Here is a 20,361-nt window from a genome sequence, read left to right on the forward strand (position 1 = left end):
TTTATTCTGACGTTTCTTATTCTTGTAGTCCTGCTAATAAAATTCTTTATACCTTTTAAGTTTTAAGCCTGTTTTGCCCTTCTCCTAATCCATATCTCACAGCAAGAAATGAGTACGTGCACTGGTGATTTTAGCCAGCGCTTACAACCCACCACATTATTTGGTGCATTGGCCAGGAAACTCAGATTGGCAAATCTACACCACTACAACTTACTACATAATTCAGGTTGCTAATTTTAACAGCCTGGAAAAACCTACCATTTACTGACGTTCTTACCGCTTAGCACAGCAAGCAGCAGCCACTTACAGGCTGAACTACTGCAACAGAATTATCTTCTGTTTATCAAAAAATTATCCCTTCTACTGTTTTAGAAAAGGCAGCCACTCTTCTAGTTTCTAGATTAAAATACCACTTGGACGACATTCTCAGACTTTTGCAATGTTTTTCTTCAAAGGCACATTTCTAAGAAAGGAGATCATCCATTTTACTCATTTACTACTACATAAGACTGACTTATTACTTCAAGGGCTAACTTCAATGCAGTGAAACTAAATTCTCAAACATCAACAAACTAGAAAGCAAATGAAAAGCTACAGAGACTTTGTTCCCTCAAGAAAGCATGTGGTTCCATTTCAACATGACTACACTACTAAGCACATTCATTTCTTCTAAAGGAACAGACAGAAACATGATTGCATCTTTTATGTGGAACAACTAATGCTTTTTAAAAACATATTCTTTACTTATTAAAGTAAGTATTTTTCTAGCTGAAGGCTAACACATCATCCAAGAATCCTTATAAAAGGAAAGAAGAGATGCCACAGTTTAAAGCATGGGGGTCTAACACTGCAAGTGTGTAGAAAATGGAGGTAAAGAAATGGGAAGTAAAGGCAGTATCTCAAAAGAATCTCTGTTGAAATAAAGGTTACAAGTCATAGAATACATACATAGAATAAAATTCCTTCAGTGAAACATGAATTCCAAAACACATGTGACTTCACCATCTCTAGACTAAATGATGAAATGCACATCCGTCACTGCACGTATTTTGGAAATCTGTTGAACTGTACCTTCACCTACGACTAGGGCAAAGCACAATTGCACTATCATGGAAATGCAGGTGAAATCTCACACTACAACTATTAAATGCATTCAATAGTTGAAATCAGTCTTACAGTCTAAAGCAGGAAACTGTCTAAGGAACACACTTCAGTGAAATAAAGGGGGAGATATATATGAATATATATATACACACAGGGACAGAGAGTGAGTGTGTATGTGAACGCAATAATGCATTCTGACACAGACGTCTCCCAATATGATCTAAAGATTAAGACATGTGCAAAAGGGGCTAAAATACAACTATGACCAAGGAGAGATGAACTACAATTCTTCATATTCCCATTCATAACATACATCAGATGCCTTTACCTTTGTATACTAGTCCTCCTCAACACCAGTAAGGCTCAGGCACTACTACTCTATGCCCTATGCAATGCTCTAAGGACACAGATGAGAGGAACTATGAGAACACAGTGCTACATTCACAGACTGTACTGCTGCACCAAATCAGTCTCATAGTACTACGTTATTCAGATAGCAATTATCTTCATCACTGTAACTGTACAGAAGGCAGAATTAAAAAAAAAACAAAAAAACAAACCTCAACTATATAGAACTTATTAATCAAAGCTGTGAAGGGTTTTACAGACAGGTACGCTAAATACCAAACTCAAATTGAGTTTACTTTGCAAGTTAGCTACAGAGGAGAGATTGGAAGAAAAAAGTACTTTGTTCTCATCCACAAAACAAAGAGTAGTTTGTAAAATATATTGTACCTTTTCCACAAGAGATCATACTGTTCTTATTTCCTCTCTTTCTCTTTGCCCCACAGTCATGCAAGTCAGAGTCCATCCTAACTTTAGACCAAATTTTTTGCCAATTAGATTTTACCTCTTAGGAACACCTTGACAGTTGATACACTCAAGAAACCAAGTCTGTTGGATTGATTTGTACTGTAAATTTCCAAACCTAAGTAACAGAATTTGTCTGCATTTTGAAGAAAATCAGAAACTAAACTAATTTGCAAGCTATGTCAATCCAATAAAACTCAAACAGTTACCTTATTAATGGCTGGACAGACTTTGGAAAAGCTGCATCATAAAAAAAAAATTAAAAATAAGCAGATGTACACCTCCAATTTAATACATGGCAATGGTAGATCCACTACATAAGTTTCTGAAGTGCATTAGTCCTGATGAAAAAAAAACATTGCAATAATTTTGTTGCACCAGTGAAGGAGAATGCCATATGTTAAACCTTGGGACTGAACCAGCAAGCTTGCTATGCAAATAAATGAAACCACTGAACCCCCAAATCCCTGTCTCAATAACATTATTTTCCAAATGCTCAAAGATAGCAAGTGATTAACATCCCAGACAAGTCAGATTGCAACAGCAGAAACATATTACTGATGAGAGACTAATTATGCCCATGGTATTCAGGTATTCATTACATCAGATTAGTCACTGAAACATTAAAGAGAAGTAACTCTTGGCATAATTCTGAGGAGCAGACTCTTAATTCAAAATGCATCCATCAAAGCACTACTGGTAACAGACCCCTCATATTCAAAGTCAGCATCTCTGCAAGTCAAAAAAAGCTGGAAAAGTATTTTCTGGATTTAAGTACTGCTGCAGCTTGCTATAGAAGAAGCTCCTTTAAAATCATAACCAAAAGAATAATGTGTTTCAGAGACTTCTAAAGATTTCACACTGGTTGTTTACTGCGCATCGCTAATCAGGTTTTAGGGGGAAAAAAGAGCTTTTACTACTTTCTCGTAAGATTCCATCAGAAGATGTCTTCAGAAATCCTGAAGTCACGTACAAAGCAGAAAAAGAGGATTGGAAGATTAAGGACATGAAAAACAATGACGAAGAACAACTTAATGAGATGCAAAGCTATGACTGAGAAAGGCTAAACTAGTTCAAGAGCCCAAAAACATGCTTCTGTTAAGCAAATTAAGTGATCAGTACAGAGAAAATTAAGTGACCTCAATGCATGATATGCAGAGAAGCTAGTATTTTATTTTGTTAATTCCTCAGAGACTTCCCTGATCCACAGCTATGAAGGGAGAACTTACCCCAAACTTTTTAATAGAAAATACTTCACAGCAAAACCTATTTCTGGTAATTCAGTACTCACCAGAAGTCACACTCACTCAATATGGCTTTTGTACCAATACAATAAGCAGTTATCTTTCTTTTTTTAATTTAAAAGCATTAGCTTTGACATTCAAAATAATCAAAGTAGCCTAAAATAGAATCAATGCATTAAACGAATAGCTATGCCTATATAAAGATGTTGACATTACTAACATAAATGGAAGTAGTGTCTTAAAAAAACAACTTTCATTGCTACTTAGAAGAATCAGAGAACTACATAGGAAAATCCATTATTTTCTTGGATTTCAAATGGCATGTGACAGCGTTTGACATACACCCTTATGCAGGCTTATGAAGAAACTAAGCTGACATGAGATTATATACATAGATAAAGATATATATATATAGATATATATCTTCATATAGATAAAGAAGTGTTTTAAACAGAAAACAAGCAGCTGGAACTCTTAGTTTCCATATTAAAGTAAGATCGCAGATGAAGCCTCAAAGCACAAAAACATCAGGCAAGTCCCATGTTAGTAATCAGGAGACAAAGTACAAGATAGAACAAGACAGCCCAAGATGCAAGAATACTGTGACGCTATCACACACAGGTGAGGTTCATGTGAGTCCCAAAGATAAAACAGGGACTGTAAAGCATACAGAGGAGATAAACATCTAGAGGCAGGAAACAATTTCAATACAAAAACTTATTTAACAGGCTAGAAAACAAACAACTGCCAGGTGATTCAACCTCCCCCTCCTCCTTTTTCATGTCCCCTGCAAAAAGCACTCATGATCTGCCCCTGTAGAGCACAGGCAGCAACTGGCTGCCACTACAACCCTAGTGACAGCCTCGGGATAAAACAACAATAACAAAAAATCATTACATAATGCACAGCTTTACTGTAGCAATGTAACATCTTCCCACAGGTCATTGCTAACGCCAGATCATAAAATGTCAATGCAAGACACATTCATACACAAAATCTACAATAAGCACAACAATGCACTGCCTACAGCCCAGACAGTCCAAGAACCACAGGTAATTTAAAGCTGGGAGATGCTTCCAGGAAATATCACTGTAAGCTCATGTTGATATATTCTTTTCCCAATATTTGCCATTGGCCTCTAAGGGTCTCACCCAGTACAACTGTAGATATTCTTAGTGCCAGCTGCCTCTACTGCCAAAGCCTAACAACTGTCAAAAACACCATGAAGCTGATGCCAGGATTCAACTGCTCCAAATATTTCCCATTCTTCTTTACACAGAGATGTGAGCACCTGTCATGGAAGGCCTTCTCATATTTTACTACTGTAGCTCAGCCTTTCTGACTTATAGTACACCTCTGGTGACTCGAGCCTACTGCCGCCAAAACGTTCCCTCCATTCCACTGCCCAAAGCATCAGTCTCTAACTCTACACTAGGTATCTATTCACTTTGCATTGAAACTTTGTGCTTTACCAAGGCAGTTTACTTGACCACAGAAAAAAAAGAGACATTCTGTTCTTCTGACAATTCATCCAGCAGCTATCTTGGAACTTTCCTTCATACCAACCTTCAGGCATGAAAAGAAATCCATTTAATTAACTACATCCTGATGCTCTCTCCAGAAATTTACTATGAATAACAGGCAACTAGCTCCACACTTCCCTTTGCATATACTCCAGCATACACTGCCTAGTTCTACCCTGACCCTATAGTCAAGCAAAACAAGAATTGAGTGTACCATGCCAGCATGACCTGCCTCTTACATTAACACCTCCACTACAGGTGTCCACCTAGCATCACAGATAGCAGACAGCAAGGACTGGACAGCAGTGTGCATGAAGCATAGTCCACTGTGCTGCATCTTTACTAGAAGGTGTTGGAGCGAAGGCCCCTAAAGCCCTTACAAGAACTGGACATCTCACTGCAGACAGTAAAGGCTTCAGAGTATTTACAAAGTCTACATTCTTTCAGCTCAAACTACAAGAAAGCATTTTGCAGAAGGGGCTGACAATGTGGCATGCTCACACATTTATTTGTATCTGACAGCTCTGACAGCAGGATAATAAGCAAGGGCTGACAAACATGCAACTGGAGCTATGCACAGTCTTGAATGCAATGGATTTTTAATAGTGAACTGCACTAAACTGGAATTAAATTTTACCTACTTAAAGTTCTGAAATATATCAAAAATGCAAAAAACCCCTGTAAGACTGGAATTAGAAACCCTGCATAGAAGTGAAGAAATAAAGATGACCTAATACAGGCTTAGCATACAGGTGCATCACCATTATCTCTGGATATCACTTTTTGTTCACAGTATCAATTCAGCTACAAACTGGTGAACACTGAAGCTTCTGTGAAAGCGCTACCATAAGCTTACTTTGCTTATGAGAACTCTCCCCAAGTACCTGCTGTAGTCATCAGGGAATGCTGTCCTGAATCCTCCTTCAGCATAAGGAAATGCAGAGGTCTTGATGCTCTTGTACTATGCAGCAGAACTTATGTAGCATTATCAAAAGAGAGTTAAAGACAAAAGCTATACAGGGGAAACAATGAATGCTGGAAGTCATCAGACACTGTGCAAAACTAATTAGTTCAGGCAGAGTACCATTCCAATGTATCAATACATCCAAGCTAATCCTCAACAAGCCAGTTCTGTTGTTTCTGCACAGCACTGTAATGTACCAAGCAGATATGCCAGATGTTTCAGCACTTATCTCATTCAACGTCCACAATTAGACTGAACACTTAGTTGAAAGTATTAAGCAGAATGGACTCACAATATTAAAACCACTTTAATTCTTTACTTACTTTGTTAAACTCTTATTAAGATGCAAAATAATTAAATCTGATGTGATTTTATAGCATTCACAAGGTATTAGCTACATCTTCAGAGAAAGCACTCTATTAGCTGTGGATCCAAACAAAAACAGTAGAGGCTTCAGTAAAAAGCTTAGAATAGTTTGATGAGGTCTTTTGAAGCAGTATTTGAGCACTTTTAAACTCTCTGGATGCTTAAGTTACTCAGATACATTTAAGATATTAACTTTACAGAAACAGAAGGTATTTGCTGAACTAAGAATGCACACCCTGAGAGGCTAGATGTAGTTTTAAACCCCACAAGAGGATACTTTACAGTACCAAGAAATAACATGAAGTTCTGAACATCAGTCACTAGTTTGAATTAACCTCATAATACTAAAGGACACTTCTCTGCCTTGAATCTGAAACCAATCATTTTGTCATCTGTAGCCCTAAACCCAGGCACACAGGAATTTACAGTGTTGCTAAATTAATCACTCTATTGAAGCACTGGAATAAATATGGCTTCACTCTCCTCACTCCTTCCAAAATTCTGTGAAAGTGTAACATAGGGCAATCTAGTGCATCCAAGAGCACAGCTTTAGGATGAAATCTAATCAAACACAGCTTTTCACACTTGTGTTTTATAGGAAAAACTTCCTTTGCAAAGATTTTCATGCTGCTATCAAAGTGGTGAAAGCATGAGGCCACTGGAAGAAAAGGAATGCTGTATATAAAACAGTGGAAAACAGTGTTTATACAGTATTCCTACACATCACCACATCTACTACCACAAAGCTACTGACTACGAGCAGTGTGAATAAAACAACTTGGAGTGCTACAGACCATCCTCAGCTCTGAATGAGCAAGGCTGAGCTACAAAACTGCTTCAAAGCGCACAGGCAATTCATCAGAAGTAGAACTGCAGCCTGGGAAAGGGCTAACAGAGATTACCCTGTTTACTCTGTTACCAAAAGACAATACAGTAACACTGAGTCACTGGAATCACTCGGAAATTCCAACACATTGTAAAAAAGCATTATTTTACAAACAGTACTCACAGGAGAGTAAGCTCTACCATTCATGTACAGGGGAAGCATAAGAATACCTATGATCAAGTCCTTCCTCCTATAATCAATGCCCAAACCAGACTGCAGCTAAAAGTTTTCAGGATCACATTTTTTAACAGCTGCATATACCATAAGGCATCACTGAAGATGCTTTGTCAACAGATGAAAAGTTATCAAAGTGATACTTCAGGACTGAGCTGACAGTTCCAGGGAACAGCTGGAAACTAAAGAAATGCAAGGGATCCACAAGAAAATCCTGTAGGGATCTGTCCCCATCCCAGCCTTTTCAGTGCATTTTTACTTGAATTGCCAAATAACACACAGCCAGGCTTCAGGAAAAAGTTAAGGTCACCACTACACAAGAATTACTGCAGAAGATAGATACCTAAATCCACTCCATCAGTGACAGTATTCTTATTTCAATCATGCAAACACTTCATAACAAATTACTAACACTAACCAGAAAATTGTTTAAGAATATATACTTGTGCAAGATTCACCTAGGGTAACAGAACTCAAACTTTAAGGTATAAACTGCTTGTCATATTTAGGTCTATGTTTTCAAGTCTCATGCTCTCCTTCAGCACTAGTTAGTTCCCTGCTGCTTTAAGGAATGGTTTGGAACTACAGTATCACACATGCTTCAGTTACTGGTATCCCACTCCCAGAATCAGGTCCCACTTTTGTAACAAAGATCCTTGACAGAAGATCAGGAGACACATATCCCACACTCAAAGATATTTAGCAAAAAACACGGCCATTAACACATCAACAAAAGAACTACCTACATTACAGAACTGAGCAGTGCAACTGAATCTCAGCTACACAATTTCCTTCCATATGGATTCTCTGTAAACTCATACTTGAAGAGTGGCATAGCATCTATTACAGGAAAGCTAAAAGAAAACAGGACGGAAGAATAAAAATAAAAATATGAGAATGGCATAGGTGGTGCTGCCTAACAGCTACAGGACAAAACTTGCAATGCTTGGAGTTGATTCAAGTTTGCCATTGATCTGCTGGGTGAACTCAGGCTGCTGCTCCTCCACTTGTCTGGAGATCTGCCTCACGCAGAGTTGACTTGAATTGAGAAGTTAATTCAGTGCTCTATCACATCTCTATGAAATTAAAACAAAAACTTCACAGAATTTTAAAGACACTATTGGAACTTGAGACATACAAACTTCTTAGTATAGGACTAAGTTCCTAGCACAAGACACCTCTTAAAGATTCAAATTCTAGCTTCCTATAAGAAATTTTAGTTTTCAGTGTCAGTCCAGAATTAAAAAGCAGTAGTCACAAGTCTTGTCCTCCCCCTCTGGAGGTTATGGTTTGCAAAAACTGAATTTTAAAAATATACTTTAATACTGCTTCATAACTTTTAACATACTCAGCACATGACAGTACTTCACAAAAGAGAGAAGGAAGACACTGTCCTTAAGTTAAATCTCTCACTTGAAAATCCCCAGCTCGCATCTCTTTAGCTATTTCCCCTCTACCAATATGCAGTGCGTTTATTCCATAGGCATACAAGGGTCTTGATGTTAGGATATTCCAAGAAACTGTTTTTGAAGTGACATCAGAAATCTGCTACAGTCAGCTAGCACTTTTCCCAATAATAAAGTAACTTTAATTTCAGGAAGTAATATTTCCCCTTGATTGAATGAAATTTTACAGATGAAACACAGCAGTCCCTTCTCCATTCCAATCAGATCAAACTGAATACTCGGCCTTACCAACTACCCATTTATATGAGAAAGGTATAGCTTACAAGATAGGATAAGCTTCATAAAAGCATTCTCTTAAAAAAGGCAAGATTTCTGTACAGGTATTGGCTAGCTCAACCTATCCTAGAGCTAAAACACACTTGAGAGAAATATTCCAACTTTCTGACTTTAATGCCTATCTCAGACAGAACTCGGCACCTCCTTTTCAACGGATGTTGCTAACATTCCCAAGGCTAACGAGCTTGATGCAGCCTCAGCAGAGGCATTTAAAAATTAACGCAAGAGTTTTGAATTCCTCTGAATGGAAGCCTTCCACTTCCCCTTTAAAATCTGAATTGACACCTAATAGCTCTGACATGCATCCTGCACACAACCTTTCTTTAATCATTGTAGATGACCTCTGATCATGGCCGGACAACTTCACCTCTCAATCTATTACAACGTAAGGCCTAAACCCCTTATCTACGGGTTCCCCAGCACTGCTTGAATCGCTGCTTCGGCCAAGAGCCACCCAGCCGGCACAGATCAAGGTGATTTACAAAAGGGCACGGGTTTGCACCCTGCCGCGGTCAGCTCCAGAGGAGCTCCTATGATCCCAAACCACCACCCCTCTTCCCGGCGGAGCCGTAGGAGGCGGCCGAGCCCCCCGCTTCCCTCTGGGACTGCAGCAGCCCCCAGGGCCCCGGCTGCTCACCCCTGCACGCCCGGACTGTATTTCCTGGTCTTCCAGGGTGTGCCGGGGCTCTGCAGCGCTGGCTGAGGCGGCTGCCGCTGCTGGTGGGGGGAGTTGATGACGGCGACGCCGCGGCTGCCGGAGAGCAGGTAATTCATCCCATAGGTGCTGGCTTTATTCTCCCGTTTCCGGCGGCCCGGGTGGTACTGGTGCTGCTGAGGAGACGCCGAAGGAGGGTGCGACGGCTGTTGGTGCCCATTCACAGCGTTCACTTTGTTCTCGTGGAAGTTGAAAAACTCATCGGGTCCGGCCCCGCTGCCCAGCAGCCCGGGAGGAGCCACCGCCACCGCCCGGGGGCCGCCGGAGGAAGAGGAGGAGCCGCCGCCTCCGCTGCACGATCCCGAGGAGGAGAAGCCGGGGCTCTCGGTACCGGACTCCACCGACGAGCAGGAGGACGAGGAAGACACGGAAGGCGACTTCTGCAGCCGCCGCCCTCCCTCGCCGCCACCGTTCACCGCCGCGGGGCCACCGGGGACAGTGGGCACCAGTCCAGTCAGCAGGGCTGGCGGGGAAGGCGAAGGCGAAGGCGGCGAGGAAGAGGAGCAGCAGGCGCCAGGCGCCCCGATCCGTACGCAGCCATGCCCGCGGGGCGGAGAGGCAGCAGAGTCCAGCGCCGGGGAGTTGAGGCAGAGGTAGTGCGGGAAGCTGGCGCCGCCCCGGCCCCCCACGCCCTGCGAGGTCTCCCAGATCTGCATCCACAGCGCATTCGCGGGTCCTTTCTGTTCGGGCTGGATCCAAGCCACGCGGGGATCCATCCACGTCCGTCCGCCGTCGCCGCCGTCCCTTACTGCCTGGCCAGAGCTCCGCGCCGCCGCCCGCTCCCTCGGTCGCTCGGCCCGGCAGCGGCGCTAGAAGCGGCCCGGCAGCAGCGGCATGTGTCGCGGGGAGGAGGAAGCGAGGGAGGGCGGCAGGGCAGCCGGAGGCAGAGCCGGGCGAGGTGAGCGCGGTTCGGGACGAAGGAAAGGCGGCGCAAACAGTACCCGATACTGCCCGGAGCGCTCCGCTCGCCGTTCCAATGTGGCGTGTCCCCCTCGCCAGGGCCAGAACCGGCACTGCGCATGTCCCGCAGATTTTAAACCTTCACCGGAGACGGCCGCCCTGGCAACCGCACATGCGCGGGAAGCAGGAGGAAGACGAGCTGGGAATGCTCCCCCGCCTCGGCACTCTCTCGCCCGCGCCAGCGCGGAGTGGGGCAGATGTACCTCAGCCCCGGAGGCGGGTGGGAAGAGCCGCGGGGCGGTTCCGGCAGTTTCGTAACTCCTAGAGTCACGGAATGGGTCAGGCTGGAAGGGACCACAGTGGACCAAGCCTCCCTGCTCAAGCAGAAGCATCCCAGAGCACGCGGCGCGCGATTGCATCCAGACAGTTCTTGAATATCTCCAGTGAGGGAGACTCGACAACCTCTTTGGATAACTTGTTCCAGTGTGTAGTCACTCACACAGGAAAGATGTTCTTCCTCATGTTTAGGTAGAACTTCCATTGCATCAGTTGCTGCCCTTGGCTTCTTGTCCTGTTGCTTGGCACCGCTGAGAAGAGCCTGTCTCCATCCTCTTGATATCTTTCCTTCAGATACTTGCAGACAATCATGAGGTTCCCTCTTGTCTTCCCTTCATCTCCATGAGCGGCTGATGCAGCTGCAGCCCTGCTTCTGAGTTGGTTTCTCACAAATACTGCATTGTCTGACCCCTCCATGCCACAGCTTATCCCTTTGGAGAACTGTAGCCCAGTTCCCACAAAAATGAAAGGATGGATTTTGAGGACTAATTCAGAGGAGGAGCAGGTGCAGGCAGCCCTCCTTTAGGGAGGCTGTGCAGTGGAGAGCGTGGGGCTGAGCAGGGCCATTCACTCCCTGGGGGAAAGGGGAGGCCTGGGTGATGTGTCCAGGCAGCACCATGCAGTTCATAACCAAGAGAAGGCTTTCCTTGGATTGGTAGCATCAAGACAGCACCGCAAAGCAACACATTTCCACTGGGTATTTCAGTTTTTATTGGGCTTCAGTCAGGACAGGACAGGGAGACAGTGCCTGTTCCAAGGGGTGTCTCTAATGGATGGGTTTCGTGTGCAGTGATCACTAAGTAAAATGCATACTGCTATCGGAAGGGGATCAGACACAGATGCACTGTGATCTCAAGCCAGCCTCCCAGAATGATGTCTGTAATGGTTCTCTTTCATTGATTTGCCTATTTCCTTGAGCAGCTTTAGCATGCATATGGATAAAGTGTCCTCTCCTGAGGTAACCCCAGAAATTCCAACCATCTAGGACTTCCCAGACCGTTCAATAGAGCACTTAGCCTGACTGCAGAACAGCATAGAGAAGAGTTGTACGTGCATAAGCCCAAATACTATCAGGGAATCCCAGTTAGAACAGCCCTCCCATGCAATTGCATGTACTTCTTGAATGAATTAGCTGTCACAGAAGGTGAGAAAAGGAGAAGTCCCACTCTCCATAATCCTGCTAATTCCTTTCCCTGCTGCTTTGCACAACCCCTGATATTTATCAGTGAGCCAATTTAACTTGTTAATTCAGAGAAGACCACACTTGGAAAAAAAGTAATAGTTTTCAGCAGTTTATTTTGAATTAGCTTACTTTGTGATCAGAGCTGGCACTAAGGAGGGGATGGAGAGAGAATGAGAGAACAAGACAGTCGTTTGTTAGCAAAAGATAGCTGTGCTTGATGCAGTTGTGTTCTAGAACTATGCCCTTAGACTTCAGAGCAAGGGCAACTGATATTAGGGTGGCAGCTTAATGTTTATTACCATAAGTCATTTAGAAAAAGCAGATCATTAATTTGTTTTTGTTAAGGAGTAGGCCCATTTTCAGGACTAACAGCCAAAGTACACATAAGAATACACAATAAACTAACCAAACCCAAACCACATGAAAGAGCTGTTAATTATGTCTCGTGTAGGAGTATGTTCACTGCAATTTCTTGCATGGTCAATAAAGTGTTCATATCTTCAGCAGAGATTCCAGCTTGAGTTACTGATAGCAGTCCTTGGTTCTACGGTTCATCTTCCAAAGAATTTTTGATTGTTTTGGTTTGGTTTTAACTGAACTTGAAAGAAGACAAATAAACAGGCCCCTTGACTCTTGTTCTTTTTATATAAATACTGTAAGAAATAAACCAGAGGATTACACTGTCTCTTCTTTTAGCCCTGAATACCTTGCATTTCTGCCTCTATTGGTGGCCTGACTACAGCAAGGAAAGATGGGGATCAACAGTATTTCTGCAAGGGTAGCTGCTGTGGTATGCTAATGGTTGGAAGAGTTACTTTGTAGATTGACTGTGAAATACTGAGATGGTTGAGGCGGCTACAGAGACCACAGCTCAGCATCTTCATTTCCATGTTTTGACTTTTCATACATCCAATAAAGATCACATCTTCAATCTGCGGAGTTAAAACTCTTAAAGGAACACTGATCAGTAGGATCATAGAATCATAGAGTGGTTTGTATTGGAAGGAACCTTAAAGATCATCTTGTTCCAACCCTCCTGCCATAGGCAGGGACACCTTCCACTAGACCAGGCTGCTTGAAGAGGTGGAGGGGTAAACCAAAAAGACACAATGGGCAACCTTATGGAGACCTTTCCAAGCTCATCAGTTTCATGACCCGTTTTCTTTATTTCCTTCTCTGCCTTTCTGCCATCTTTTAAAAGCTGGCACTTTCAAGAGGGTCTGATTCCCTCTTTGCTAAAATTATCTCCAGTTTCAGGTCTAAGTGGTAGAGACCACTGCTTTGTAAGAGGCAGAAACTCAGAAACAGCTTTTGAATGAGGGATGACTGACCAATCCGAACACTGTCTTGGAAGAGGCTAGGCTGTTTCCTGAAGTAGCCACAGAGAGAGTTGTCTCTCATGGCTTAAGCTGTGTTAGCCAGAATTTCTGAAGCTACAATAGTGCTTTGTCCGTTCTTTGTATGGGTTCAAGGCAGAAGATACCATGTAAGTGTAATAGAGAACATGGGATGGATGGGTAGGCACAATGTGCTTGAAGGTCCACATTTTAAATACTTGGAGAAGAAGGAAATCTCTGAGAAATCTATATGCAATGGTTTGATACACCAATTAATTTATCTCTTTCATGATTATTTGTCAAAGCTTGTGGCCCATCACTGAAATATCTCTGCAAAAAAGGAGATATTACATGTTTCCTACATAAATATGTACAATATGGAGAAATAATACCCGGTGGTCTGTTGTGGTACAACAACAAGAAAAATCATCATCTTCTAACATCAGCTTTTTCTCTCCTCTGTTTCTAGCCTCTCCAGTGAGAAATCTAAATAAAACATGCTTCTAATTTTGTATCCTTAAAGTGAGAATTTCCCTCTAAAAGTAGCAAGTGAGAACTTCCTTTGCAAGGATTAAGTTTTTAAAAGGCTGGTTGATTTTAATTCAGCTGTCCTTTACTGAGTGAAACTCCATACTGAAGGTAAGATTCTCAGAATGTTTGAAAGTCAAATACTGTTTGTATCATAAGAAAAATATCCTTTCTTTTCAATCAATCTTCCTTCCCACTGTTGAATTTTGAGGATGCATGTCACTAGAGGACACGAAGTATAGCAATAGTTACAAGAAATCACACACACAGTAACCAGTTTTTTGTGAGGTTAAGAAGCTTCTATTTTGGGGTTTTGTCAACTTTTTTATAAGCTGTTCTGATCAGGTCACCCTGATTGGTAGAAGGAACAACACCTCCCTCTTCTCATTGGTGGGACAAGAGAAATAACACTCTCAGAACATCTGTGCCTTGTTTTGGGAAAGTAAAACCTTATTGACACAAATAGTCCTTGAAAAAGACAGTTCCCAAAGATTTTCCCTTGGGAACAGTCAGCCCCTGAGAGCTTGAAATTCTCTCAGGTTCAGAAATCATGTCCACAGATGCAGGTAATGGAAAGTCTCCCCCTATACTTGGCACTGGTGAGGCTGCACCTTGAATACTGTGTCCAGTTCTGAGTCCCTCAAATCAGGAAGGACATTGAGGTGCTGGAATGAGTCCAGAAAAAGGCAGCAAAACTGATGAAGGGTCTGGAACACAAATTCCATAAGGGATGGCTGAGAGAGCTGAGGTTATTTAGCCTGGAGAAAAGGAGGCTCAGGGGTGACCTTACTCTCTACAGCTGCGTGAAAGTAAGCTGTAGCCAGGTGGGGGTTGGTAACTTCTCCCAGCCAACCAGTGACAGAACGAGAGGATACAACCTCAAGCTGTGCCAGAGGAGGATCAGGTTGGACATTAGGAAGAATTACTTCACTGAAAGGCTGATTAGACAGTGGAATGGGCTGCCCAGGGAGGTGGTGGAGTTGCCATCCCTAGAGGTGTGTAAGACTGGACATGAAATTTAGATTTTGGTGCATATGACCTTGATTCTGGCCACCACAATCACACTGCAAGCCTCTGATGCATCACTTTCTTCATGTTCACCAGTTCTGATCTCCTTTGTAGCCCTTGTGGCCCATAGCCATTCACTTAAGAGGTGGATTCAATGATCCTTGAGGGTCCCTTCCAACTCAGAATATTCTGTGGTTCAGTGGGTGGATGGATGGATGGATGGATGGATGGATGGATGGATGGATGGATGGATGGAGAAGGCACAGAGACTATGGCTCAGCAGTATATCATACTCATACCTGATGAAGATGGAAAGAGGAAAGAACAGAACAATTCAAGGTCTCAAGCTAGATGGGGATGTGAGAGAAAGGCTGTCTCACCGAAGGAGGTGCATCTCTAGCAAGTGACCTTCAGAGTGTGCTAGTCACCAGGAGATAGTGTTGGGGAGGAGGTAGCAGGGAGACAGTTTCCTTTGCTGCACTATCATTACTTCTTTTTCTCAGTAAATAAATTCCTGAATGGGAGAGTGGAGATACCATTTTCATGTCTCAAATGTGGCTGATCATAACAGGGAGGCAAGTAGAAATCTAGAACACCAGTTTCTGGTTCCTGAAAGGTATGATTTGGGGCATTCTTTTGATCTGTTGTCTGGAAATATGGACTTTTACCTTTTTCAAAATGGCTTGTGTCTCCCATTAAAGAAGGCCGGGTAAGAGTAACCCTGAACTGGGTTAAATCATGTTATATTTTCTCCCTTAATCTTCTACTTGGCTCAGTCCTTCCTCTCTTCAAGGCTCTATGTCCTCTTCTGATGGACAGTAAGCATCAGCCAAATTTAGATTGTTGAGGCATATTCAGAGCCAATTAAGATAAATGCCTGAAACAGCTGTCAACCACCAGCCATCTCCTCTTCCCACCCTGTCTTCCTTGCTCTTACAAGGGTTGCCAGCCCTGTGTCAGAGAAGCTGAACGCATCATAAATCAGCAGCTGAACAGCTGCAGCCAGGCGTGTTCATGCACATGAAAATCCTTTTCTAGCTGCCTACATAAAATAGCTGTGTGGTAAATGGAGAAAGCGTGGGAGGTGGTTCACAAGCCACGCTGCATTCAGGGTGGCATCATAGTGGGAGAACATGCACGGACAGCTGGGTGTGATTCTTGCCTCACACTGCTGAATGTGTGTCAACACTTCTGGCAGGAACTCTTCCTTGGAGACCTTTCATTACTCTGTGCATGGTATGCATATGCAATACTACAACAGGAGCAAGGTAAAGGTGCCACCTTGACATTCCCACAGTCTATTTCCATTACTGTATCTGGGACTCTGATAATGATTACTTTCAAAAGCCTGCTTTATTATGAATGTTTATCTTAGCTTGTTACATAGTAATTAAGTATTTAATACAGCATATTTTTACAGTTTTCAGTGACATTTAATTCTTCTGTATCAAGGATGTTCTATGAAAGTTTTAAAGTTGTTCTTGTGTTCTGTTTTGTTTCTTTTAATTATTTAGAGAAAGTTTGGGAGCATACAGGTTTTGGAAGGTTTGTTTTTTAACACAGGGGTTAGGAATTCTGCCTTAGAGACTTGTCACTTTTCATAAGAGAGGATGTAATTGAGAGCAGTAATTGAAGACAAATCTCAAAGGCTTTCTTTCTCCAAAGCTTTATTAACACATGAAATAAAATTGTGATAAAAAGCACAAAGAAGATACAAATGAAGTTTATGCTAAATATCTGTAAAGCTTTTGAAAGTACTTTTCTAAGTGGATTCTGAAGAGTTGTATGAAATCAGATGCTCTGTCTTCCTGTCCTGGTTAACACAGAGCCCTGCAAAGAGTTGCTTTTGTCAGAAGTGTTGCTTGCCTTTGAATGATAGGTTGAGAGAATATATTAAAGAGATTCTCATGAAAATTCATAGGAATAAACTGGTCAGGATTCCTCCCTTACTTATGTTTGCAATCTAGGTGGTCCCAGGATAATATTTAAGTTTTCATTCTCCAGGCTGCTGTGGAGAACAGCTGAGGGCATGCAGAACGTGTTGGATGAATCCTGGCAGAGGGGAGGGATCCCAACTCACAGAGTGGTTGCACATGCACTAATATGGAAAGAAAAAGTAGATCTGGCTAGACTGTCTTCTAGGAAAATAATCGATAAACATTGTTCCTCCTAGGAACAATATTAGAATAAAAATTCTTTCTTCATATCTGCTGGGTGTAAGCTTTCTGCTGGGGAGAGCATGAGAGGCAAGCTGTGAGAAAGCTGATGTAAAAGTCTCTTAGGGAGAATGTACCCAGGAGCCCTGATCTGTCACATTAACATGGCAATCAGAGTAGCAGCTGCTTCTGTACTAAACCTGTAAGGATCATTTATGCATAGCAGAACGACTGTGGTTAGAATTAAGGTCACGTCAGACAACAGCAAAAACTATCATTGTGAAAGATGTAGCCCACTTTTATTAGATTCCATGCTAGATCAAAGCCATATTTGATCTTGTACAGATGTCAAGAAGGTAATTTGTCCTTCATGGTCAAGTGCCTAAGTATTCATCATTGGTTCATCCTGCCCACTGGTCCTCACCTATAGCCAGCAGAGGCATATACCTACATGCATTCGCTCTTTAAATAGAAACTGTTCTATTGCAATGCACCTCCCTCTCCTTAAATACATCTATGTCCTGCATCTACATCTTCAAAGCTATAATTTTTTACTGTTCTTGGGCCACAACTAAATCACTTGGATGTCTCAGGAAGAACATTTCCAGAAGAGAAACAGTTTTTTGTTGATATAAAAGCGCTGACCTGAGCTGTATTTGCATTGGGTCATGGATAAGTTAGCAGAGACGTACAGAAGATTAAAGGAGAACATTTTTTGACAGGGTTTTTAGCTAGAGTTGATGTGCAGCACCTGGATAATCAGGATAGATTAGATAAAGATTGATAAGAAAGAATAATATGGTTTAGCGGGTCCTTTAGAATGAGGATAGGAACAAAGACAGGAAAAGCATGCATCGGTAAGAGAACATGGCTAGCAATTTTATTTGATATAGAGAAATATCTCGACTAGGAATAAGGGGGGCAAAAGAAATTGAGTGGACAGATGCAGATATTGGCCAGGGGGCTAGGAAAACTGTCAGAGTGAAGGCTCATCAGTCAGCACACACATGTCCATTTGCTCTTTGAAGAACCTAAATTCAAAGCCAGGAACCAGAAGAGTATTCAGGTATAAGAGCCGATGGAGAGATGGCATCTTCAGATGGCTCTCTTTCATAATGCTGTTTATTCCATAGACTAAGTTTTAGCAGTTAGGGGTTGTGGGTTGGCCTACAGCTGATGGCTGTTGGCAAGCCGTGTGTCCTGAAGCCCCTTTGGTTCTGGTTACAATGCATTATATCTCTTTCTGTGCATATTATTGCATAACAACCAATCAGCATCATACACAATACCTTTACATTTACATGTATCCTATCAAAAGTGCTAGAATTACCATATTATGTTAGTGACTAGCTAATCATTTGAGTTAGTAATTACATGTTAAACTTTGAAACTTGTTTTGCAGTGGAAAATTCTTTTTGCTTTGGTAAAAACATCTTTCTGTCTGCCTATGCTTTTTCACTTGGTAGAAAACATGCTTTGTTTGAAGACTACTTAACCTGTTGGACTTTAGCCATAAAACCTCCTTCCAACTAACTAAACCGTTGTTTTAAACCTTCCAACTAGACTAAACCTTTGTTCTCTCAGCTATTTCAGCAACAACTGGCCCTAAAAACATCTTTTTACATATCAAAGCTTGCTTTCATATCTAGAGAACCTTCTGCTAAGAATTCATATCTGTAAAATTTTTCTGTTAAATTCTCATCCTTCCCTACATCTCCCCCATCCTGATGAACAACATAGATGCTAGAAATTGTCTTATTCATCATCTTATGCACACATTGGAGTATACATGGTGCTTCTAATATGATTACAATTATTATTACTAAAATAATTAAATCTATTTTACAAAGTTCCTTTAGCCAAGGTTGCAAAGCTCCAACCATCAAACAAACTGTCTAGCCAAGATGGTTCATAATTTGTAAAAAGCTTAGTTTGCTTACACCAAGAAGTTATATTACTATAAACTGAGTGATAAGGAGTAATGTTTAGATGAGGGCCGTTTTTTCCCTACAAAATGAAACAGATAACAAGTGTCGATAGTTAATGAGCCTAAAATTTCTAATTCTTGAAGGTCAGATTTATCAACTTCAGAATTATCAATATAAGTCTGGTGTCTCACACTGTGAGTTGGAGAAATGTGATGATCATCATATGGCCAATATTTATCAAAAGTAACATTATCAAAACCTTCTGGGAAAGGCACTCTAACTAAACAAGGAGAAAAAGGTTTGTCAGAGCTCGTTTCAGATAAGCAGAAGGTGTCAGAGCCTGCTGGCTTGGTTAAAGCAACCCAAACATCCATTTTCGGTTGAGTTACAAGTAAAGCTTCACTACAGAAATAAAAATAAAAGGGTAAAAACAACATGCACCCGCGCAAATGATAATGTAACTTCATTCTTTTCTTACGCTGTTTCTGGCAGGCACTTTTCTCTTGATGATTCTGTGTAGCTCACGTTTGGGTGCCTGCTCCTCACCTTCTGTTCTCTGCTAGAATTCACTTGGGTTGTGCACCTGTGGAGACACATGCAAACTCCTTTCCCCACGTTATAAGGTTATATGGTTCCTCTATTTGTCCTGATTCTAAGTCTTTAATTAGAACTGGGGGGTGTTCTTTCAGATTTGCTTCTTTGTTGTTTAAGAAATGTCCATACATGTGGGGATCAGGCTCTTTTGCAGAGCTATTCAAAAAATACAAAGCTTTATTTTGTTTTCTTTGGGCTGTAGCTTGGGCTTCTCCCCCTTTTTGTTGATCTAAAATGTGTTTTGAAGTTTGATGTGTTTGTCCTGACACATCAGTGAAAAGAGTAATTGTATTTAAAGGTTCTTCACTGATTAGAGGTTTTTCTTTGTAGCATAATTTGGCTTTAATCAATTTGTGTACTTGATAATGAATAAAGCAAGCACCTGGAACATCTATTAAGGCATACAGCAGGTCTTCTGATTTTTGCATTGCTCAATCAAAATAGGTTTTAATTATGAGTAAAGTCAATTGATGTTCATTTCTATCATCAGGATGCCCACCAGTTAGTTTGGATATAGTAATGGTATGAACATCTGTATCTCTACTTTGTCTGTAAATTGACAGTATTTCTGTAAGCATTCTTTTCTACTTGAGTTCCCATAGCACATACTGTGAGTCTGTGAGGATCATACTAGCAAGGTTTTTGCAATCATTTGGTGTTAAGGTGTGACGCTATAGGGTACTTTTCAGTAGTTGTTTAAAATATGGTGAGGAAATACCACTATCTCTCACAGCTGTTCTTATTTCTTTGATTTCATGAGATGGAATAGGAGCCCATGTCCTAGGACTGCTGGACTGTAGCCCAAATATCACTGGCATAGATAATAGATCAAGGCTTTCCTCTTTGCAAATTTGGCATCCTAT

The 20,361-nt window shown here is 41.7% G+C and overlaps 1 protein-coding gene across 4 annotated transcripts in view; it reads right to left on the reverse strand.

Annotated features, from left to right (window-relative positions):
* The window catches only part of TENT4A (terminal nucleotidyltransferase 4A), a 66,514-nt gene extending 56,266 nt beyond the window's left edge, over positions 1-10,248 (reverse strand). For all 4 annotated transcript variants that reach the window (XM_058831541.1, XM_058831540.1, XM_058831539.1 and 1 more), the window contains exon 1: positions 9,451-10,248. In XM_058831541.1, coding sequence (XP_058687524.1) covers positions 9,451-10,244 — 794 coding nt within the window. In that variant the 5' untranslated portion in view covers positions 10,245-10,248. The remainder of the gene's footprint in view (positions 1-9,450) is intronic.
* Positions 10,249-20,361: the final 10,113 nt, after the last annotated feature.

Source organism: Poecile atricapillus, chromosome 2, assembly GCF_030490865.1.
Source record: "Poecile atricapillus isolate bPoeAtr1 chromosome 2, bPoeAtr1.hap1, whole genome shotgun sequence".
Lineage (NCBI taxonomy): Eukaryota > Metazoa > Chordata > Aves > Passeriformes > Paridae > Poecile > Poecile atricapillus.